General features: G+C 35.9%; 1 protein-coding gene across 1 annotated transcript in view; it reads right to left on the bottom strand.

Annotated features, from left to right (window-relative positions):
* The window catches only part of KCNJ6 (potassium inwardly rectifying channel subfamily J member 6), a gene marked incomplete at both ends in the record, with an annotated part of 112,025 nt that extends 97,615 nt beyond the window's left edge, over window positions 1-14,410 (bottom strand). Inside the window, one exon of the mRNA XM_084291060.1 lies at window positions 14,386-14,410. Within this exon, the coding sequence (XP_084147186.1) occupies window positions 14,386-14,410 (25 nt within the window). The remainder of the gene's footprint in view (window positions 1-14,385) is intronic.
* Window positions 14,411-24,765: the final 10,355 nt, after the last annotated feature.

The raw sequence follows: 24,765 nt of genomic DNA, 5'->3' as shown, positions 1-24,765 counted from the left end.
GAAATACATGTACACATTCGTCATTTTGGTCTTCTTTCTAGTACATGTGAACTCTCCAGGGCAAGGACTGTATTAATGATCTGCCATAGATCATCTTTTCTACAGGTCACTATATGCATCTGATACTCTAAAAATTAAAAACTGTAATGGATGTCTGCCGTGAAAGGGAAGAAGAAACAGTGGATAGGGGCACTGCAAGTGAATTAGCAATAAAGACAGTTAGAGCTGCCTGATCAGTCTTATTGGAATAGTGTTTTTTTTTTTTTCTAAGCCTCAAGGCAAATACTGTAGCTTGCTTGGTGCACTTCTGTGTATAAAAGGGATAAGAGTGGAAAAGAGGCCTTCTTTTCTTCCTTTTTTTTTTTTTTTTTTTTTTTTTTTTTATTCTTTCTCCTTTTCTGCAGTAATCTGTAGATACTTGGCTGAGATGGGCTAATATTAAAATGAAACCACATTGTCACACTCTTCCTACACCTCTAAGCAACAGACAGAACCATATATAAGAGACAGTACTCCCTAACATCTGACTGAAGCACATTTGCTTTCACTGTGCCAAGTGGAGGGTGGAAATTGTATCAACACCTTGCTTTAAAAATGCTGTGAGCAAAGATTAAAAAAAAAAAAAAAAAAGGAACAGAAAGAAGAAGGAGGCTTATATATGGAGCTCAAATTGTGATTTATACTGACAATTTCAGTGGTAAGCAATTCCATTGTTTCTTTGCCCATTTGAGAGTTTTTTTTTTTTTTACCTTTTAGCTCTCCCTGAAGCTATAAACCATCTCAAGCATAGTAAAACAGCAGTTGTAGCTTCCTCTTAGGCAACAGTACCTATTCTCCTTTTCTGGCTTCCTGGCCCCTAAAAGCAAGATATATTATGAATATATAAGCATTTTCCCCTCCTTCTCTCCTTTTCTCCTTCCCTCTCTCCCCTGTCTTTTCCTTCCCTCTTTCCTTCTTTCAGCAACCTCCCTCACTCCTCAAAGATATATGGTCTATTGTGATTCCTTAAACTTATAAATGTCAGTCCTTCCCCCAGCCTGCCCCCACCAGATTCTGCTGTTTCAGTTCTCCAACATCTCTTGCTATATATAGCCAATTTGTCTAACTGAGTAGGAAAAAAATCCTTTACTTTCTGTAGGGAATACCAGCAAAGCAGCAAATATTGCCATGGCAACAAGCCTCTCAATCCATCAGACTCCCGCAGTATCTAATACATAATCTGTGAGGCGGAGACAAGTGTTGAAAAATGAACATGACATATGTCACTTCAGGATTTAATGTCCTTTCCCCATGACCTTAATTAGCTCACCTTATTTTGGGTAGTTATTCATTTTCTGTTAGAAACTTCTTTTTCATTTTGCTATATTGAGGAAGCTTATGTGTGATCCACATTCATTAAGATGCAATTTTTGACTTTTTTTTTTTTTTCCCATAAACATGTCACAAAATGGGAGTTTCTATAGTAACACACAATGCAGACTTAATTTGAAATTATAATCTCTTGATAAAGATGAGATTCCCCCCAGCCCCCATTTCAGAGTATTTTATTTTTTTTTTTAAAGAAAAACATTGCTTTTGTCACAGTGGTATACCTCTCTTCTGTTCCAAAGAATGTTTGAAAAGAGTTTCTTAAAATTAAGACTCATCACCTAATGGCACTACTGAACTTAAAAATACATATTCTCAGCACTTACTTTCTGTGTACAATATTTTCTCTGTACAATATAAATTTTGTATAATTCTCTTGGTTTATGGCCTTATCTTATTCTTAAATTATTAAATTCTTCCACTATGATTGTTTGTTTAATGCCATGGAAAAAAAGATAACTTCATTAATCAACAACAATTGCAAGGACTACTGGAAAGGCTTTTCTCAAGTTTAATATACCTTGGATTTTTAAACTAGTTTTCTAAGACATATGCTGTTATTGATTTTGTTTATTCCTCAATGTTATGACTTTAAAATATTTAAACTATTGACCAATTTCAACTGCATTTAAGAAGTATTTCCAGACCTTCTGCTATTGAGTGGGAAGAAATAGATCTGCAAGTTCTTCTGTCAAGGGTTTGGAAGCAGAAGTGGAAGTGGGGAGGAGGAAGGAAAGGAAGGAGAAGAGAAGGGTTTTCTTACAGTTGTAACATCCAAAACACAGAAGGAATCAAACGTTCCATGGGGAACTGAACTCTCCTAGTGAGGCAGAAAGAGTCAACAAACCAGTTCTAAGCAGTGGGGTGTCTGAGGAAGGAACTAATACCTATCGCAAATGGCCCATATGTAAATGCTCGACACACCATCTTTTATGAAATCACTTGCACAAAATGAAACCTAATGCCCATGGTTACCTGCCCTGCACTCCCAACAATGTTTCTTCAGGGCTTTATATCAAACTCTTGGACAAAAGATTCATCCTTTGTAGTTAAACATTCAGGTTGTGAAATTGGCTATGGAGTCCACCGCCTCCTATTCCTCATGTTTCTGGATCTCAGAGGACTAGACTCAGCTATTGAACACTGATTGTTCTTCATAGCCATCTGCTCAAAGGTCAACAGGTGTCTCTGAACAGCAAACAGAAGTGTGCCAACAGCCTGACTCAGGCTCTGCTACCAGTCTACCTGTCCAACATTTTTTTACATGGTTGTTTCAGATCTACAACAGAAGAAAGGCAAACTGTTCTGAATTGAAGAAATTTACTTTAAAATTACACCATTTTAAGCTACTTTGAAATTTGGTTGTTTATAATGTTTTCCTTATACCTGCAAGCTTTTGTTGTTGTTGTTGTCAGCAGCCTTGGGAAGTTCTGTGAATGTCAATCAAGTGCACGACAAAATCCAAAAGATCATTTGCAAGGGCACTGAATGAACCAAGATAACACTGGGTTTTCAAAACTGATCACAGGCTCATGACTTTGACATTGTCAGTCTTTCCATTGTGTGGACTGCTCTCCATGGTTGGTGGTTGTGGGGGGTCGTACCTTAATGCAGAGTTCTACTTGGTCGTAGTTGCTCGTGTAAAGAAATCATTTAAATGAGTTCATAAGTCTCTTTCCTTCCTTTTCATGTTAATTTCATGAGCACCTTATAAAATTAGGGATGTAGGAGAAACAGTAGGAGTTTTTTTTCTTCACTTTAATGGGTTTTGTGTCATGCTTTTCATGAATTCATTTTTAAACATTACAGCACATGTGATTGAATGGGTACTAAAAATATGCAACATTCACCCACAAATTAGTACAACAGCATGAGCTACTTGCGCCTTAAATAGTAGTACTCCCCTAAATAAAAATGTTATCACCAAAAAGACACTCAAATACATGCGAGAGCAATATACCATAGGAAACAAACTGACTTAGCAGGAGGTCTGTAGATCTTTTCTGCCTTATTAAAAAAAAAAAAAAGGAAGAAAATGTACTCCAATATGGTATTCTATGTTTCAGTAGGTTTTGGAGGATATTATTCTTTGCCTATCATTAAAATAACTGTTCAAACAATATGAGAAAATGGAGCAGAACAAGATATTTAAACTGCCTCCCAAACCTGTCAAGTGAAAGTATAGGTTTTCTAAACTCAACAAAATGTACCACTTTTAAGGACAAGTAATTGTGCTATTTGTTGTCTTTTTGATTTACAGCTAGATAAGTGAACCCTTCATGACGTGTGACGTGACTCCATTGCATAAGTTCCTAGGAGCAACAGAAGAAACCTGCAATATACAGATAGTAGACTCAGCTTGACAAAGATAAATTTGTCAGATGATGACAATCATTCTGTTTCTTGTGAATGAACTAAAGCAGTAATTTAAAGTATCATGATTTGGGAGCATAATCATCTCTGTATGCCATTCACAATCAATTGTAGTAGAACAGAGCCTTATATTGTTCTGTGCATAGATTGTGAGCTGCGTGAAAATTTATAGACATAGATTTGGAGTTGGACAGAACCATAAAATCTGACCTCTGAGATAAAATAACCAATTAAATTTCATCAAATGTCTGAACTCAGTCACTTACATACAATTAAAACATTAGTGACTTGATGGATGTCAGGACAAAAGACTGTGTTTTGCAAGCCAACAGTATTGTGAAGTTTGTCTCTAGTCTCTTTGGCTATACTGCTCTCAGCTCCCATGTTAACAAGGTGAGGAAGGACCCAGATAGGGAAGGACAGGTCTCAGTGAAAACTGTTGTGATGGTGGCCAGCAACTCTTACAGCTTCAGACATGTCATTGTTTTTTGTCTCCTTACAAGCTGCTACCTTGGCCCTCTTTGGTTATTTGGTAGGATCTCTAAGGTATTGGGAAAAAAATGAAATAATTTTGTAGCTGTACTTAAAGCTCTTGCAACTGCTTAGGTAGCCCCAGGTGGCCCATACTGATGATGGATTAAAAGGGTACTTGGCCTTAAAGTTACAAGAAGATGGGGAAAGTTATCTTATAATTACTTAATGATACTCCTTTTGTAGGGCCAGTAATAGTTATGGTAATAAGTGGTGAAGAGGGAGATATAAAGCAGTTTATCAAGCAGACGGATAAACCGTTCACAGAATAACTTTTACCTAGTTTTCATAGGTTAGTGTATCACTTCCTTCTGTATGTGGATTATCACCTTCTAACTCCTTATATTTTAATATATGAATTAATACACTGAATGTTTGTACTCCATGCCAGCCAGAATTCCTTTAAACTCTTTGCCTACTCTATAGTACTTTGTGACAAACTCTTTCATAAACTACATGCTCTGTGAAAGTATTTCCTCAGATGTGTTGCTAAATGTGATGGCATTAAGATTTTCTGAAACTTATCTTTCACCAGCTCCCCTTTCCACAAGCTGGTGCTGTCAAGTAGGGTAAATAGTAGTGTGCTTATCTATGGTACTATTCTATCTGTTGAGCCGTGTCTGTCCTGAGGAAACATGGAGTTTTATTTTGTATAAATACTGATTCTGAAAATTTCACTTAGTCCAACATTTATTTAATTATTTATTTCAAAAGAAGTTGTAAGATATTAAGGCAAACTAACATCAGAAAGTCATATTTGGGTTCTGACTCCAACATCCAGCAGATGACTTCCAGATGAAATGGGATATACAAATGCAAGAGCTACACTTCTCAAGGTAACTTTGTTGCTGCTACTCCTGTTTTAAGAGTTAAAGAAACTCCATATTTCTTAAGCATTTATTTTTAATTGCCAATTAGGTGAGTAAGAACTGCATGTCTTCTGCAGCTGCTACCAGTAATATTTTTCTTTTCAGCAAGCCTTACTGCTTTTCATCATTTTGCTTATAGGTATATGGATTAAGAAGTGTGCTTACAATAATGACAAAGTGGAAGGTGCTTAGCAAAGATTGACAAAGACTCGAGACACTGAATGTTGAATTGTGATTATAAAATCTAACCCTACAGTTTAAATAAAGGGGGTTAGAGTATGTTTTTTGTAAGACGGCAAATATTTGAAGAGGGAAAGTAGGGGAATTATTTACAGAAAGGATGATAGTAGGAAAAAGGAGCAATCTCTAATTATACATCAGTTTCATGCAGTTCATATTTCTAACAGAGAGGTGCACAAAACTGTGCCCTCCTTTCTGTCAGAGAGATATGTCTGTACAATGTATCTGACTGGGATGGCAAAGGGGGAAACACTGGATTCTGTAGTAGACAGATGTTGGACTGTGGAAGAGCCACTTTGCACAATCACTGCAGTCCAGTTTGTGCATCTGAAAGGAAACAGTGCGGCACATTTTTATTTATTTATTTTTTTTAACAGCTCATTTATTGCTGGGAATGACTCTCACTGGAGTCTTTTTGGTTTTCTCCTGCATGTAGTTCAAGATATTTTATGGCAAAAGAAATAGTGGTAAATAAAGTTGGCAGAGCCTGAGGTATGAGTACAGGCACTGGCTCAGAAATAATGATTTGATGTGTGCTGTACACAAGAGAGAACTTAACTTGTAGGTATTGTTTTGTCTGTAATATTGTTAATACGGTCCCTGATATACCCTCTCAAATGTTTGAAGAGCAATGGAGGCAGGTGAAAAATGCAGGGACAATATAGTCTAGTTTTAGGGGTTAGCTTAATATCTGATTGTAGACTTTTAAAAGAAATCTGTCAAAAATACCATGATAAGACCTTTCACTTATTGTTTATATTGAATAATGCAACTGCTCTCTTTTTGCAATACAGTGGGATATTTTTCTTTCACATCAAATAGTTTATCATACCATGTCCTATGAGGTTTCCAGACATTGATTCTGGAGACCTTTGCAACTCATGTTCAAAGTCTAAGAGTTTAAGAATCCAATATGTTTGTGGTGCTACCTTATAAACAGCTGTTCTTGTATATCTCAGATACCATCTTTCTCCCCCACTCCCCCCCCCTTTTTTTCCTGGATTGTTTTTCTGTTAACAGTTGACCTGTTCTTTGCTATTGTTCTTTGTTGAACAGTTCTTTGCTATTGATCATGTTATGTTTATTTCCTAGAACTAAAATCCATTATGGTCTCTTATCTGCTTGATAGCTCAATAAGTCACATCTAAGTTAAATAGTTTTCTACAGCTTTCAGAAACATTGATCCTGCTTTTCACCATTTCATTCATCTCGACTGCTCACCGTGAAGACAATTGATTGGTGTCTCAGACATTTTTAATGTCTTCTTTATCCTATGTGAATATGAACTTCCTACTTTTTTACATGTACAGTGAGGGCTTTTCTTTCAGTGCTACATAATGCTCACTTCTCCAAACAAAATCTGTTAATGAATAGCACCTTTGGAAGATTTAAGCACATGTTAAATAAATACAGAAAAGTTCTGTATTAGGAGAGCATTCAAATTGTGAAACCAAGCACAAAACCGCTAGAGATACAGAACTGTCAGTGCTTGCGCAATGCTGACTGGTCTGTATGTGACATAGCTTATTATAAGGGTATATGAATGAGGTAATGTCGCCTCAACATGGACTTTAGCCACCTAATTTTTGCCAGCATAGTCCCAAAAAGAGGTCCTTAAAAACTGGTACTTAAAATCTGAAGTAACTTTTGCATTTGATATTAAATTTCCACACAAGCTTAAAGTCCAGTCATGTCCAACAACATCTGTGTCTTCTTTGAAGAGTCTCTTCTCCCTAATTCTCCCTCCTACCTAATCTCATCCAGATTCACTGTGCTGTTCAGATGTTGTAGTGATATGACTGTTTGAGTTCTGTAGAGAGTGGTGTTGTGGGAAGATTTTTTTTTTTTTTTTTTTTCCCAAATGTCTTTGTGCCTAGACCACTTAGTTTTAGTGTAGAAGGTGAATGTTTACTTTAGGAAGCATATGACTGTAATAACCTAGCTCCACTGTGATATGAACCATAACAATGCAAAGCAAAGGCACTGAAAATTCTTAGATATTGTCAGACAAACTATAGCTTCTGTCTTAGAAATGATTAAGCCTGAGTGAATAAAAACTAATGGTAGGACTGAAACACACACCTCTCATGCAAAAAGCAGCCTGAATAGATTTTTTTTGTTGTTGTTAAAGTTGTAGGTAACAGGAAATACTGTACTTCAATAATATGCACTTCAATAACATAGCCTATCTACACTCACAGCTTCTTTCTGGAAAAAGAAATTCAAAAACAATCAGAAATTATTACTTCATTTATAATTCAGCTCTTGGTTTTCTCATTCCTGATAATTTGAGTTTAATTTTCACAGAAATTTTAGCTTAATAAAGTAGTACTAAGCTTCTGGAATCATAGGAATATATGAGAGTCTTCATTTTCATTTAGAAAAAAAAAAAGTAATTTTTCTTTCCCTCATACTTGCAGAGAGAAATTAAAGGAAAGACACGTGGAACCTAAGAGAATGAAGAGCAAAAACTCTTCACATTATTTTATAATCAGTACTAGAAATACTGTCAATCATCTTCCTGATTAAGACAAGTTTCTATTGTATCTTGGGCAGTTATTATTTCATAGTTCTCCTAAACCCCTTCTAAAGCAGCACTGAAACAAAAGGACTTTCTGCTGTCTTGCATAATGAAGTTCTGTTTCAGAATCTCATTCTACTGTCCAAACGTGACCTTTACTATATGGAATAAACTGTATTTTTGTTTAATTATAATAGCACAGTTCTCTCTGTTCATTTCATTATATACGTTAGTTAACTGCTGATGAAATAATAACAATAATAACAAAATACACATTCTGGTTATTTGTAGTTTAAATTTGACCAAAGTCTTAAGTAATCAATTTTGAAAGAAACTATGTCAATCTATGTATACCTTCAAGTCAACAGTAATTAGTTCTTCTATTTAATTAAACAAGTAGCTCTATGACTTAATATTTTCTATGAAACTGTTTTTACAGAAATATCTATCATAGCAGAGCTCTTCTGTTACTGAAAATGTAAGAGATGATGAAAATGCATATTTTGGAAAAAAAAAAACAAACTTACTATTCTACTATTGGCATGCTCTTATAAAAAGGTTAACCCTGAAATGATAACTGAGTATCTTGAAAATAAATGTCTGTAACTTTCTCACACATGTAAGTCACTTTATGTATGAGTTTTCTGAACCCTCTGGAGTTTTTGCACTTGAATTTTGCCAAGTAAAAATCTGCTCTTTCTAATTAATCACATGTAACATCAGTGGAAAATGTTGGACTGGATATTTGTACTTTAAATTCTTTTCTGAGGCGAAAGAATCAGTCTTCTAGATCTTCTAGAAATCTTCTAGATTTCTCTTCAAGACAGAAATGCAGCTTTTAGGATCATTTCTTCAAATTCCTAATACTCTGTGTGTACAGCTGGTGTTGTGTTCACACCAGATAGCATTTACACATGTACCACCAGCTTGTGATGTGATGGTAAAGAGGGTCATGTTTCTTAACAAAACCACAAAGAAAATGAGGGCAGTATAGTGGGAAAAAAAAATAAAGTAGAAAGTTCACAATATTCTATACCAATATATAGTATATTGGATATGTGTTTACTGTAATGTACCATACTCTTTTCTGTTTTAAAACTCAAAATAATTAGAATTGCTAAAAAAAAATAATAATATTCAGAAACTACCCTAGTACATGTAAATCTGAAAATGCTGTCACTTTAAAGTAATTCAAAGCAGAAATATTTTTTCTCTTCATAAAGCCTCTCTACAAGTGTGAGAGCACTAGGGACACTTCAGATTTAGATGTTGGAGATAAAAAGAGAACTTTAGTGAAAAGCACTCTATCACAAAACAGACCTCTCCTAGCGTTTGTGTGCTCCTGAAAAGTCTTTAAAATTAACTTGAAACATTTTTTTTTTTTTCTTTCCGAGTAAAATTAATGGCAAACATAATTTAGAAGGTTCTATTCAGAGTAATCTAAGGTCTCGGTCTTCATTGTTTCACTAACATTGAAAGTATAATTACAGACGTTTGGGATATACATGTATGTATTTTTAACAAATGAAGAAACATCCTTGTTTTGACCAACTCTTCTGCTTCTGACTGGTCTAACACAGGAGCTTAACTGTGGCTTAACTGAGAACCAGAACAAGTATGACTCTTTTCTGACATACCTTCACTGCCTGAGGGCATCTTAATTGGATGTCACTTCTCTGTTTAACTGGTTCAAGGTAACCAGCTATGCCCATTTCTGATTGTAACCTGTAGCAAGTTCACACTGCTCATGTCACACATTGATTATGCTGCAGTCATCATATGGCACCCTATATCCATGCTTCTGCATAATTCATAGTTGAGACCTTGGACCTCCATGTTACCTTAGGGAGAAAAGTTTTTCCAAACTTGTCTGTAAACCAATAAGCCTCAAAGATAGGTCTGGATGAAAGACAAGGGACAAGTGCACTTGTTCCTCAAGAAAGAACACAGCCCTGGCAGGGTTTTTGGAGATAACAGGAGCTTGAGGAGGGCTTTGCAGCTGCTATCCAAGCCCAAGAGCCATCATGTTGCAAAAGGAGAATCCAGGTAGCCCATGACATAAGACAGACATCTCATAGTTGCTTATTAGGGGCTATGATGTAGACAGGTTTCTTTCACCTGAGGCAGCTCAGGAACATGATGCACACTGTGACTAAATGAATAGCAGGAGGAGAAACTGGTGAGGAGATTTTTTCCAGCATTTTAATACTGGGACCTAAAAGGAATTTTCTAAGCTACTGCCAAGGTATCACTGTATTTGGCTGCTCACTAAGGGTCTTATAAAAATTCTTATTCAAAATGGTGATCACTTCTGAGGACTGAATAGTTCAGTACAGGATGTTTCTCTGAAGTATCTAATATTTCATATTGGACAAATTAATGTTGGCTGTTTAACTTTGTTGGTGACACAGACAGTAGGGTCAAGTGCATCCTCAGCAAGTTTGCTGATGACACCAAGTTGTATGTTGCAGTTGACATGCTGGAGGGAAGGGATGCCATCCAGAGGAACCTTGACAGACTTGAGAGGTGGGCCTGCGTGAACCTCACAGAGGCCAAATACAAGGTCCTGCATTTGGGTTGGGGCAATCCCAAACACAAATATGGGCTAGGTGGAGGATGGATTGAGAACAGCCCTGAGGGTGTTGATGAGAAGCTCAACATGAGCTGGCAGTAAATGCTTGCAATGCAGATGAGCTGGCAAGGGCATGCTTGCAATCCAGAAAGCCAACTGTACCCTTGGCTGCATTAAAAGCAGTGTTGCAAGCAGGTCAAGGGAGGGGATTCTCCTTCTCTACTCTGCTCTTGTGAGACCCCACCTGGAGCACTGTGTTCAGCTCTGGGGCCTCCAGCACAAGAAGGACATAGACCTATTGCAGTGATTCCAGGGGAGGGCCATGAGGATGTTCAGAAGGCTGGAACATCTGTCCTATGAAGACAGGCTGAGGGAGTTGGGGTTGTTCAGCCTGGAAAACATAAGGCTGTGGGAAAACTTTATAGTGGTCTTCTAGTACTGATAGGAAGCCTACAAGAAAGCTGGAAAGGAACTCTACCAGGGAGTGTATGATAAAACTAGTGGTAATGGCTTTAAACTGAAGAGGGTAGATTTACATTAGATATAAGGAAGAAATTCTTTACACAGACGGTGGTGAGGCACTGGCACAGGCTGCCAAGAGAAGCTGTGGATGTCCCATCCTTGGAGGTGTTCAAGACCAGGCTGGATGGAGCTTTGGGCAACGTGGTCTGGTGGGAGGTGTCCCTGCCCATGGCAGGGGGGCAGGAATTAGGTGGTCTTTCCCTTCCAACCCAAACCATTTTGTGATTCTGTAATTCTAAATACAGCAGACCAAACTTCTGCTACCTCCCTGTGCTGCTTAATATTTACTCTACTACGTTGCTTGTTGAGCTTTAGGTATTCCCAACAAAGATAGTACCATCATTTGGTTTAAAAATGACCAAGAGTGCATGGGAAGCAGGAGAAAAACAGAAGAAAAAGAAAAGCATTAGGAAAACACTCTGGTTCCTGGTTTCATTTGTACTTCAGCTTTCAAATATTCTAAGATTATATGAGGTAAATTGCCCAGCTCAAGCTATAAAGAAATTTCAGAATGCATATGGATTTTAAGGCATTATAAAGGAATTCTTGGACATTTCCTTGGGGCTCAATGCAATTATGGTGGCTTTGTATTAATTTTGTACAAGTGTTGTAAAATAATAACTTGGGGCAAAGAGTGCTCTTGTGTGCTACACATTTCTGCTTATATATCAGCTCTTAGTGACTATCCTAAATAAATTTAGCACAGCATTTTTTTCTAGTTTGCACTTTAACTGTTATATCAGAATGATTTCTCTCTCTCTCTCTCTCTCTCTCTTTTTTTTTTTTATTTTCTTACTTTAACCCCCAAGGCAGACTGCTTCCTCAACACACACAAGTGCAGGGCTCTGTCATGATACCTCATATCTTTCCATCATCATATAGGTCCTTGGTAACTTGCTTGGTAACTTCATCATAGCATTTTGGTAGAGAGAACAAAATAGAGAAGTGGAGGGAAGGTGATATATTAATTTTGGAATTGTGCAAAAAGGTGAAGAGGAAAGAGAGAAGAAGTAGAGCTTTTGGGTGAAGGGCAAATAATCATTTTGCCATACTAGTGCCATGAACAAACTATTTCTGGAGTCCTTTATTTATTTTCTCAGTTGCAAGAAAAAGGCTCTGCAATCCAAACCAGAGGTCTAAGCACCCTTTGTTTTTTTTAAGAACTATTTGACCTGTTTTGCCCATATGGCAGTTTGCTGCTTTACCGTTCCATTTTTTTTTCTTTTAATCTGCATTAGCTTTATCATGAGCACTGTGGTATATTCAGTGAGGTTTTTCCTTCCAGCATGTGACTTACACTAAAAATATTTTAAAATTTTATGAATCCATTGGAAAATTTCATAAAATATTTGCATGAAGTATGAACAAATACTCATATGAAGCAGCAGTAAATATTTAAAAGAAGCAAAATAAAAATCATTCACAAGGAAAACAGGAATCCTAAGGGAGCTGCATAGTGTATTTTTGAACACCTCCTGATCAATTATGGACTTTTATGGATGACAGTCCTTTTGCTCTTCAAGACATTCAGAAAGTCGCTTGCATTCACCTAAATCTTTTTGGTGAGGTTCTCACATTGTCTTTGAAAGGCTGTCCAAAGCCCATCCGATACTTAAAGCACAGGAAAGATACTACTTATCTCCTTCCACTTCTGATAACATTTTCCTCCATCATCCCATCTATCTCCATTCCACCCATTAGGGCATCATTCTACAGCTACCCAGTATCCATTAAAGCCAGAGAAATGATGGAGTCCCAGGATGATACTAAGAATGACATTGTACATCCATAGAAATTAGTGGAGCATATTATTCTTTATGCCAGAGAAGAGGACAAAGTTTCTAGAGGGTCTGTTTTTTTTTTTTTTTTTTTTGTCCTTTTGGACCTTGCTAAACTGTATTGTTGATCTTTCCTCTGTTACCTCATAGATTTTGTTGCACCACTGAGAAATAATTCTTTCTACTTACTAATAATTGACAAGGCATAGGGATGTGGATCTTGTTGTTCCGAAAAACTGAAAATATCATCTATGAGCCTCCCTTAGAAACCTGAATTTTGCCTGGTCTTACTAGAAGCAGAGTGGGGGACAAGAAATAGACACAGCAGCATTCAGATATCAGTGCACAGATCAATGGAAAGAACTCCAGCCAGTGCTTTACTAGAGTTTAAATACCCATCAGTAGATTGCCATGTATCTTATACTGTTCCCTGCAGTTTGCTACTGCTTAGTAAGACTCACAGTTTGGAGGGGAGCTCTTAGACTGAATTCTGAGTTCTGTACGTGTGCACAAAACTTTAGGAATATGGTCTCCAGTACATGGATGCTTTGATGCCTCTATTGTTTCTCCCAGGTCTGCAGAATTTTTTTGTGGGATAGATCACTTCTGATACTGAAATAATATATACATTTTTATAGCTAACATTGGTTATTCTACCTTGCAATAACATATGTAAAGAAATACAGTCAATGTTTTCAAAAGGAAGCAGAGCAAACATGATAGCAAAAAGGCATGGGAGTGCTGCCCTAACAACAGTTCTTTTCAGAACAAACAACAACAATAACAACAACAGGAAATAACTTTCTAATGTAAATGAGTCTTATGTATGTCTGTGTTTCCGTCTTTCTATGGGTTCTGGTTAAACAGAGTAAAAGATTTCTCTCTTTCCGGACAATTTACTTAAGCTTCCGTAGGCTATGGAGTTAGATTTGTTTTGGGAAAGAGATGGTTGTTTGCCAGGATTTCTTCCTAAATTTTCTCCAAATCTTATTCTGGAATAGATTATCCTGTCTGAGTCTCTCAGCTAAGTGTTTATAAGCATTAATCCATTATCTGGATCTGGTATTAAAGAGGAAGCACAAATGACTTCCGGGTTGCATATTCAAGACAATATATGTGTCTTAGAAACCAGTGAAATCAATGGAAAGTTTTTCTCAAATATCTCTGGGCATAATTCCTGTTGGATAAATCTTGCATAGGTAACAATCCTGAATAATTGCACTGGATTTAGTGGGTCGTTTTGTAAGCTAATGAAGAAATTTACACTCTAACCTGAATATAATAAATTAGGCACTCATTACATACACAAGTAGATACATTCTCTTGAAGTGAAATTCCGGCTCATGAAGTTAAACAAGAAGTAGGAGTTCTGCTGGATTTATATCCAAACACAGCTGATTTAAACAGTGAACGAAGAAAATAGAAGTCCTTCCTGTAGGGGTTCTTTTTCTTTGGAAGGAGTGGAATGATTTATGATGAAATTAGGAGTGAAGACAGGGTTGGAATGAGATCCCTGAATGCAAGCACTATTTTCTGTTTTTGTGGTGTTATGTGAGGCAGTGGAACAGATGGAAAAAGAAAGTAGTTGAACTTCCTATTTGTTGTACTCACTCATTGACTCTGTCAATTTGGCCATCTCTGTTTCTCTTTTGGGCTTCTCCTGGGGGAACAGACAAAATAAAAAACAAATATATATATATATATATATAAAAAATACACTTGAGCGCAAGTGGCAATGTGAGGGAAGGACATTACTCCTTCACATATTTCTATTGTATTTAGGGATATATATTTGCTTCTAAATAGCCAGTGCCCTTGTTATTATTTTTTGTTTCCTGTAGTCTCTGGACTGTATTAACTTTGAAGAATGAAACATATTTATTTATCTGTGTATGCATTTGTATTTGGTTGGAGTAATGGAACTTATTCATCCACAGTGATAATGGAGAAAGAAATTCTCCCATTTTATGCTCTGTACTATAATTTGCGTATGTGTTCAGGTTTTCTGACAAAATGTGTGGAAATGGCCATCACACAGAAAAAATATACTGGAAAAAAAAAAAAAAAAGAAAAAAAGCTTATTTAGAGAGAGATGAATTTCTAATGGAAGCTTGAATGAATGACTTGATATTGGACCTGACAACTAAATGAATTGAATGAAATACTGTTTGTTTGTTTGTTTGTTTTTTCCCTTTGGTGTGTGAGGGACTCCCACTCAAACCTGCTTGTCTTTGTCACTCGTTTTTGAACTCAAATTTTTAGTCTGCTTTGTTTTCTTGTGTCATACACTTGTATTTGCAGTAACTAAGCCTGCTTTGGCAGATGGCTTGGTCAGTCTTGGTCAAACCCTCAGATTTGCTGGAGTTCCCCTTAACAGGGACTGATGCCCAAGAGGGTATGACCTCTTGGAATCTGCATCTCACCTACTGAATTTAGTGCAAGAGTTTGGGTTAAATTAAAAATGTCAATCCTTCACAAACCTTTAAAACCCTGTTAGCTGTTTCTGAGAAGTTGTTATGGCTACTCTGACCCTTATGATCCCAGAAACTATACAAGCCTCTTTAGTGACTCATTCTCAGCCCTGTGGGTAAGCACAGCTACCAGTTACCTGTCTATTACACCACAGCTGTCTTTAAAATGCAAACATTTTAGATGCTCACAGCTGACAATTCCAGATGAAGGGAAAAGTACTGGGTATCAACTTCTATTAAAAATATGTGTGGGAGCTGTGCCTAAGCCCCTGTTGAGGTCAGGAGACAGTGACTTATAGGACATGAGTATGCAAATGCTGACTTTCTACACAAGCAGCTTTTTCTCCCCCAGATATAAACAGAGCAAATTACCTCCAAGATATAACTTTAATGGACAGTAACCTCAAATAGGTGTTCCTTGCTCCCTGTCTCAGCTCTGGGGCAAGGTGCTGGCTTCTGTGTGAGGTGGCCTGCAGTAGTTGCTGAGATGGCTGGGGACAGGATTCAGTGTGGCACCATATTTCTTTGGCTGAGTCTGTATGAACAGCACTGGGGTAAGCAATGAGCTGAGAATGGTGTGAGAGTAGTCCGTACCAGATGTTATTTGACAGTATAGACATAGTTTTACAATGCTATTTGACTATGATATGACAAGAGAGGGGGTTGTTCATTTTTGTTTTATCCCAGTACTGGCTTATATTTGGTATAAAAATCTAGAAGAATTTTTCTATACCAAACCTACTACTACTTGCACTTCAGAAAGCCAGAGTTTTGCAAACAAAAGCTCACATTTCATAGCAATAGGAAACATTGGAACTCATGACAGGAACAGATAATGCTTCGCAACTGTATACATACCATTTAGTGTATTTAGTATTAAGACAAGGGTTTAAGGTTATATTCTGCAACAGTGTCAAGGTTAATGGTATAAGCCATGTTGATAACATATCATTCAGCATCAGATTCATGCATTATTGTGGAAAAGAAACAAAACAAATCAAAACAAAACCACAAAACAAGAGGAAGAAAGAAAACTGGCGTTAGAAATAGCACAAGAGTGCCAGAAAAAAAAAAAAAAAGTTAATGGTAATGTATAGCAATTTCTTGTATAGCATTAATCATCAAAGTAAAGCACAGCACTGTGAAAATCATCAATAATTTGTGTCCATGTAGCTGTATAATGTGGCTGTAAAACACCCCCTCCCACTAGAGAACTCACAGTTTATCAGGAATGAACAGTTGGGGAAGATCAATGTTGAGTCCTGAAGATGGAAGGTTGGATTTATTAGACTAATAACAAGTAGTGATTTTAAATATTAATACTTTTCTCTTGCATATTATTACGTACTTTTCACTAATAATGAAGTCTATCATAAGGACATAGGAGACTAGTATACCATTTCCCTTTTAAATGAAAGTGTTAAATAAAATATATAAGAAAAGGTTATACATTTTTGAACCTTAGAGTTCTGCTAATGATCAAATATTGTTTGTTTTGAATAAGCTGGTACAAACAAACACTAGCAGAATGTACTTTTTCCTACTTCTTCCTTCTGTAGTGTTTTGAGACCACTGACAGGTAAGTGCATGAAACAGAAATATTTATTTTTAGATATTACAGATTTTCTCTACATCAGATAGGGTATATCATGTACGGGAAGAAGCTAAGGTTTTCAGGTTTATGAAACTGTCACCCATGTGAATTTCCATATTTGAGAGCCAACATGAAATGGCTAACAAGATTGAGCTAATTGCTGCACTTGAAAATATAGGAAGGGTTTGGTTGCCTTTTCTGGAAGGAAATGACCAGGACTACCAAAATTGATCCTCCTTCTTCAGAAGACAGAGGTAGTCTTGTAGGAGTGTGGTTTCTCAATAGGAGAGGTTCCAAAAATGACCTCTCTTTTTCCAGATATTTTCTTGAAAACAAAACAAAACAAAACAAAACAAAACCACACTTTTTTTACCATTATCACTGATGTTTAGAATCTGTATGAAACTCTTCTAAGGTTTTGAATTTTTTCTTCTTCTCTAATGAACATTAGTTTGTGAAAACATACACACAACAAAGTCCTTCTGGAAACTCAAAGCATTTTTTTCCACTCATCTGTTTTGTCAAAATGGCAAATTTTAAGGAAATTAAAACAACTTTAAGAAATTTGATTTTGATGGCTAATAAGTAAGAAATTCCATCCTTTCCAACAGAATGAGTTCTGACAGACTAGCATGGGGGTAAAAAGCCATTAAAACATTTTTTTCATTCTATCTTTAGCAGGTGTGGTTTCACTTCAGGTCAGAACTCCTCTTTAAGAGCAGACGCCGGTAGTATTCTTCTTCAAGATTACAAGGAAAACAAGAACTGCAACTTTAGAAAGTACACCAAACAATTCAGTCCTTACTTTTCATCTCAGCTAGTGCTCGTATCTTTCGTAGGCTCATATCTTTTTGTAGCTATTTAGTCAACATTTAGTGATTTCTGGAGGGAGTTGAGTCCATGGATTCTTGTTAACCTGTTCTAGGGCCAAGAATGCAAGCATTCAACAGCATTAGGGGAACAACAAAGATATATTCTGCTACTGTAAGAGACCGGTCTGTGTGCAGCTATGTGCTACCCTTGCATACCTGTGTGAGATAGCTATTATCTTCCTGGATGAATAAAAAGCAATAAATCCCACTCTTCGTATTTGAAATCACATGCATGTATATAGTACAATTATGTGTGAAATGTACAAATATGTGATATGCGTGATATGTAAATTAGTGTGTGAAGCATGATAACTTAAACTAGTAAAGATGGATATTTAAAACTCTTTATACTTTTTGCACTCAGTGAGAACTGAGGTCCTTATTCAGCTGAGGGTGTGTGAGAAAGAAGTGGCAAATGCCCTTTTTCTAGGGGAGTTTTTTTCCTTTTTTTTTTTTAATGTTTTGTTTGACACTGCTATGAAATTTAATTATTATCATTCTATGATAATAATTTTTATTATTATAATGAAGAGTCTTTTCCCACTGTAGTCAGAAAAAATATAGAGATATTTCCTTTCTATAAGCTTGCTTAAGGCAAATGAACTGTTGCTCCATACTGCAATATTTTGAGATTGTGCAGTCCTTAATCTTAAATTGAATTAAATCTCAAATTTTTATCATGTCATTACATGCACAGAAAGCGTGGACTTTAAATTACTCTTTGGCTTCTCAGCCAAAGAAAATGAGGCACCTTTGTATAAAGCTCTCATTGCCTGACTTCACTCGCTGTATATTCTGCCATAGATACTGTCACAGCATGCATGAGAAGATGTTAATAGTGCTAACAATACCTTGCAGACTTAATAAGTTCCGTGTCACGCATTAGCAAAGAATGAGGATTGCAACAAATTCCAGATGGGAATCAAAATACAGAGTGTTGTAAGGAAATACACTTGTGTTGTAAGGAAAAATTGCTGAGAAAGAGAGTGCATGATCTTCCTGTAATTTTTCTAGTCGAAGGACATACTGAAGCTTTCTGGTCAATGGCTGTTTACTTCAGCTAAGACAAATTGGTGAGAGCATTATCTTTGTTTTGTTTGTTTACTGAACAGCTGAAAATACTGTTGTGCTTTTGCCAGTTCACAAATGCAGAGTTGCACCACCATGCTAAGAATCTGTTGAAGCAATCTAGAACTTTGGCTAAAATTTCTAATAGTACTTCATAAGTCCTGTACTGACTGAACTATGGATCAGAACTGAGACACATTATATCCATTATACTTTTTTTTTTTTTTTTTTCTTCTGAAGGTTTGTTACTTTCAAAAGTAATTCAGTGGCAAATCCCTAGTAATTTCATTGATATATCCTTTCAGGCAATAGCTATTCAATTGCTAAATGCAAATTCAATGAGCAAGAAGAACTTTTTCTGAAATTTTAGCTCAGAGTAATCTATCTTGGGATATCTTAAATTACTTTTCAAACTACATGGAAATGGTGTTATGTTTGAAATACTATTAAATGAGAATAATAGAATTTCATTTTATGTAGTGTCTTTCATACTCATGACATCCTAAAATGCTTTACAGTAATGAATTAGATACTGGTTGTTAAGTGATGATGTGTAGGCAAATGCAGCACTCATTATGTGTTATTCATTTTAGCAATAGCCTACACTTAGCTCTCGAAAGCATAGCTTATTTTAGATGGAGAGGGATTGTCAGAAGGAGGTGGAGCTCTTTGAAAAATACCATAGAAACTTTCATTTTTATCTGGACACATATACACCAAAGAAAAGTAATAGCTTAATAGCTCATCTTTAGGACCTTTGTCAATAAAAGAGCTGTGTTACTGCATTCTTCTACTATTACTAAAATACCTGCCGTAAGTAAGACCTGCCCAAATTTATTGAGTCTCCTTTCATCTCTCTCCACACCAAAACTAAAGTATGGCATGTGTCTTCTTTATTTTTATTATTTCATCTTGCCCTTCCCAAGTAGGATGGTTGTTTCTATCTGCTTATCTGCTTTTTTTTTTTTTTTTTTTTTTTTTTTAACATCTGGGATAGGTCCTGTAAGGACTGTATTTGTGCCATACCCAGAACAATGTGTTCTCAGGCAAGTTGGCCTCACCCTCAGCTTCAAAGGTGAGAGGTGAGAACGTGAGCAAGTAATCCATATTCCCTTGCAGTGATACCAGCGTTTGAATGGCTAAGAATATATTACAGCGGAATATACTGTGCTTGCCACAAGAGGTGATTTCAATTTGCATTAGTTGGAATGAACTTAAAATACAGTATTTGAATATATGAAGTAAGCAGAGTTCCTGAGGATGTACCTTCCCTGGATTCACTATACTTATTGAACAGTAGATGTGAGTATGGCTCATTAAAGTGTTCAGATTTTGTGAAGCACACTCAGTAACTCTCATATCAGAAGACTTACATGGAGGAAGTTGGCATTAACAACGGGAGAAACTGAGTTTATTTCTCTGAACTGGAATATAGTTTTTACATTTCTCATAGTTTTAGTTAACTTACTCATCTTTCATGCTTGGACTGTGAAATACGTATAGAAAAAATATATACATCTATATACAAATATATATATACACATATTTAGGCAGAAAATCCAGCAGCAGTTCTATAGAAGCTTTTCAATTTGCCTTGAACTCGAGATACATAGCTCACAGAGTCTTGCATTAAACCCACTGCAAATACTTTGTCATTCTCTAACAAGAAGATACAAACACTCCTATATTATATAGTGGGAATGGCATATGGTAGTTCCAAAGGTAGAAAACTTTTCTGGGAACAGGAGGAGCATAAATAGTTTTTGCTGACTGCTACTGAGTATGTATGAACATTTTCTAGTGTACGTGCATCTCCCAGAAGAAAAATAAATAAATGAAATATACAGAGAAAAAATAAAAAACAGTCTTTAATTTATGTTAGCAGGAGAGATAATACTCATATTTACAGAAAACAACAATAATAAAAAAAAGAACAAAAACAAAAGGAAAGGAAGAGAGAAAGTGACTTTCTATTTTTGGCATTTTAAGAGAGGTATAAGTTGAAGTAAATCTCAGGTTTTCAGGTTTTCTCAAATAACTGAAAAAAACTTATTTAAAAATGTAGTGCAGAGAACATGAATGTAAAAAATATTAAAACAAAACAAAACAAAACAACAACAACCTACTTTTGTCTGCAAATCTATGAACTAAAAATTTTAAATTATCCCTAATTTATTGTGGTAACAGTGCCAGACTATACAGATTATTTTACAAACAATTATATTTTCCATTATTATGCTGTTAAGTAATTGTTTCATCTGCTGTCAACTGTAGAAGAGTAATTTAAGTAGCAATGTGAAATGGCCATTAAGAAACTAAGGGGACCATTAGGTAAAAAAATAAATATCTGGGGTAAGGAGAAAGACCAAACGTAGGGGTTAAGTAATTTGCTGGTATTATTACATGATTAAAGGCAGGTTTACATTCTCAGGTTCTTTGCTCTTGTGGGTAAAGTATGTCAGATTAATTTTCATCTGCCATTAAAAAGACCCTACAGAATACCCAAATATTTATTTGATTGCCTCAGATCCCAGTAAAAACACATCTCTTATAAGAAGTCGTGTTGCCTAAACACAAGGAGAACTTCAATTTCTGTACTTTGTCAGCCAATGCACTGTATGTACTGCTTGCTTTTGAGAGTGTTTGAATGTTCTAACAGATTATAGACAAAGGTACTTGCAATGAAGTAGTTAAAGCTTAAATGTAGCATTAGTAGCCAACAATGTGAAACTAGCAAGTGTACGTATAAGATGAAAATGAAGAAGAATATCCTGGCATCAAAATGGTGTAGTGATGCTATACTAAAAAATATAGCAAAAAAGCACTTTGGGTTGTTAAAACTGCATTGGAAAAACCAGCATAACTCAAGTCTCAACAAACAGTCTTCAAGACAGAGTGGATAATTTTACATATTTTTTGTCATCTAAATCTCCTGACGGGTGGAAGGGTGACTCTGTATAATTAATGCATGTTGAAAAGCTATATAATCAGTGGAAATGTTCTTAACAATTCAAAGACCTGGAGATCAAACTTTTAAGAAACTGCTATTTTCCTTTTTAGGTCATATATTAATATACTCTGAATCTTAATAGAGGAAATAAAAGGTACCTTGAACAGCTTCCTTATATATATATAAAAAAAAAAAAAAAGTTGGTGGAAGCATAACAGAGAAGAATTGCTATAGTAAACAGACTTAAAAATACTTATTCATTTTCATATAGAAAAATAGATATCTATATATAGAAAATACATGTAGATATCCATTTTCTATATGCTTATATCTATTTTCATAATGCTTATATATTTTCAGATGTTAATAATGTCTGCATTTAGTGTTTCATGAACTCATTGCCCCTCTGACCTGAAAAGGAAAGACTCATCTTGTTGTTTGCATTCTTATGGCATTAAACTCCAGATTTTTGTAAGAATCACTTGAAGACTATTTATAAACCAGGGATTTCACATGAATAATTATAGGTAGAAGCATGCCCGAAGAAATCTAGAAACGATTATTTAAACTACTTAAGAGAACAATGAGCTAATAAAATATGCTTTACTTATTACTTGCTTTGATGTATTGTAAAAAATAAATCATAAGTGAATAGAATAGATCAAACATTTCAAACTGAACCCATTTCTTCAGGTACCTTGTGATCTTGTTTTGTGCTGTGATCATGTTCATTCAATGAAAGTTCTTAAGCAAAAACTGTCTTCAGTGTCAGATTTGGCTCCAGATTGAATAATACCAAAGTATCTCACACAGTTTCCAATTTTAGCACCCTTTTCTTGTTAGATCTATGAAAATGAATCTTCAAAAGCAAAAATGAACAAGAAATGTGTCAGATGATGCAAAAATGCTAATAATGAAAATCGCTCCCTGTCCATATCTTTTACAACTCCCTTACACAGATATTTTTCAGTGAAACTGCAACAGCATTAAAATAGAGAAATGTTGTGGTAAATCAGCCTTTCTGAATTTGAGAACTTAGATTTTGTTTAAGGTGATGTCTTCCACACTGATAAATCAGAAAATTATAGTGTAGTACCTTCTGCACGATTATTTTGTTATCAGTGACATTCCCATGTAGGGTGAAAATCTCCCTTTCCTTAAATGGACAAAGTCAAGCCCTGGCCTTCAATCTGCCAGCCCCTAAGAGCTAATGAAGATAATAACAGGAGATGCAGATGAAATAACCGATATAGGGACCTTTAGACATATGGCTTGGGACTCATGTCACCTAAGTTTATATGGATATACATGTATATACTATATACATACACTTATCCACATAAAAATGTGAATATACAGTCTAAGCTAATTAAACTCCCTGTATTATCAACAGAGTGAATACTGAACATCTAAATAAAAGTTAGTCTATCTTAATCTGAGTGCCTTGAGTAGATGAATCACTGCTGGCAGTTCTCAACTCATTGGAAATGCAGTATACATGAATAATCAGACTAAATACTTACTTGTTAGATGGCTAACAGGTAATTCTTTCTGGAATTTCTGTGGTATTGATTGCCTTCCTTCCGCTGTGCTAAAGGTTTGCCCCTATCCTTTACCTCTTGCTCTTCTCACCATCATGTGCTGCTGCTTCTCTCTTGGTTTATCCAGCTCATCATCTTTCCTAAAATGCTTTCTCCCTTCCCTTTTCTCTCCATTTAACTTGTTCCTTTATAAAAAAAAACACCTTCCTTCTCCCTCTCTTCACACTCTCCCACATTTCCAAAAAGAACGGCTGTGAAACTAGCATGCTGTTTGTTGCTATCACAGTGTATCCACCTCCTTCTCTATGCCTTAAACCCACAAGTACTATCTATCTTATCTAAATAGACTGTACATCTTTGAGGCAGGGACTTCCTACTACTTGAACTGCACAGGCTCAGTCATAGCATCTCCCAAGGTCTTTCAATGTTGTGTTGATAGTCTTATTTTAATAATATGTACAATATATTGTGATATATTATACATGATCATAAATGACAGAGAAGTGCAAAATGTTCATTAAGAAAAAGACCACACAGGGTGAAAGTAAGTTTAATGTTGCTCTTGCCATTACCTTTTTATTTAGACCATGCTGACAAAGGGTTCTGACTGCTCTGAGACTCATGCTTATTGTCAACTGAGGCTAGAGTTATCATTTGCATTTATTCTTTCAAACTAAAACAAAAGGCTGTTTTCTGCAAGGGAATGCCTGCTCAGCATAGTGCAATGCTGCCTAGATATCCCCAAGCAGCCACTGAAAGAACAATAGCTGTCAACACGTAAATTGGTCTGCAAGAGCCTTGCACGAATGTAACTGCACCACTAGTACTTGTTAGCTTTTTACCTAGACATGGCTGTGTTGTGCCATGTAGACATCTCCTGTATTTCATCTTGGGGTTGGAATACGTTTTAACTGAAATATGTAACTGAATATATGGATAAATTCTATTTGAATCAGACTAAAGATTTACAAGCCAGACACAGAAAATCTATATATTCCTTAAACAGTACAGCTGATTATACTTTATACACGTTGTACTGTATATACGGTTCCACATCATGGAGAAGTTTCAAAATGAGTTCTCTCTAAGTTTAACCATCCCCAGAATACTATATACAATGCTGGTGATAAAAAGTCAGCTCATGAAGCTAGCCATTTCTGTTGCTTTTAATCTATCTGAACATTAATGGTACTAAAATATTTATGTCTATTATCTTTTAAAGGCTAAAATATGTGCTCTAATAGGGATGGGATAAAGCATTTTATTCCGTTATGAAGATATTAAACTGTGATGATATTAACTTCTTGCATATATATCTTCTGGGCTCCTCTGTTCTACCTTGATATCTCCTAGGCAGGCTGCCCATCATCTTTCTACATGTCTACCATTTCTTCAGCCATCTTGTCTCTTGTATTGCATACCCTTGCCTCACTCACTATCTGGGAAAGTCCCTGCTTTTTCAACATTACAAGATTCTACACTTTCTTCCAACTTC

Source organism: Netta rufina (genome assembly GCF_964035555.1).
Source record: "Netta rufina genome assembly, chromosome: 1".
Taxonomy (NCBI): domain Eukaryota; kingdom Metazoa; phylum Chordata; class Aves; order Anseriformes; family Anatidae; genus Netta; species Netta rufina.
The sequence above is the reverse complement of the archived record's forward strand: the minus strand, read 5'-3'. Positions and strand labels throughout refer to the sequence as shown.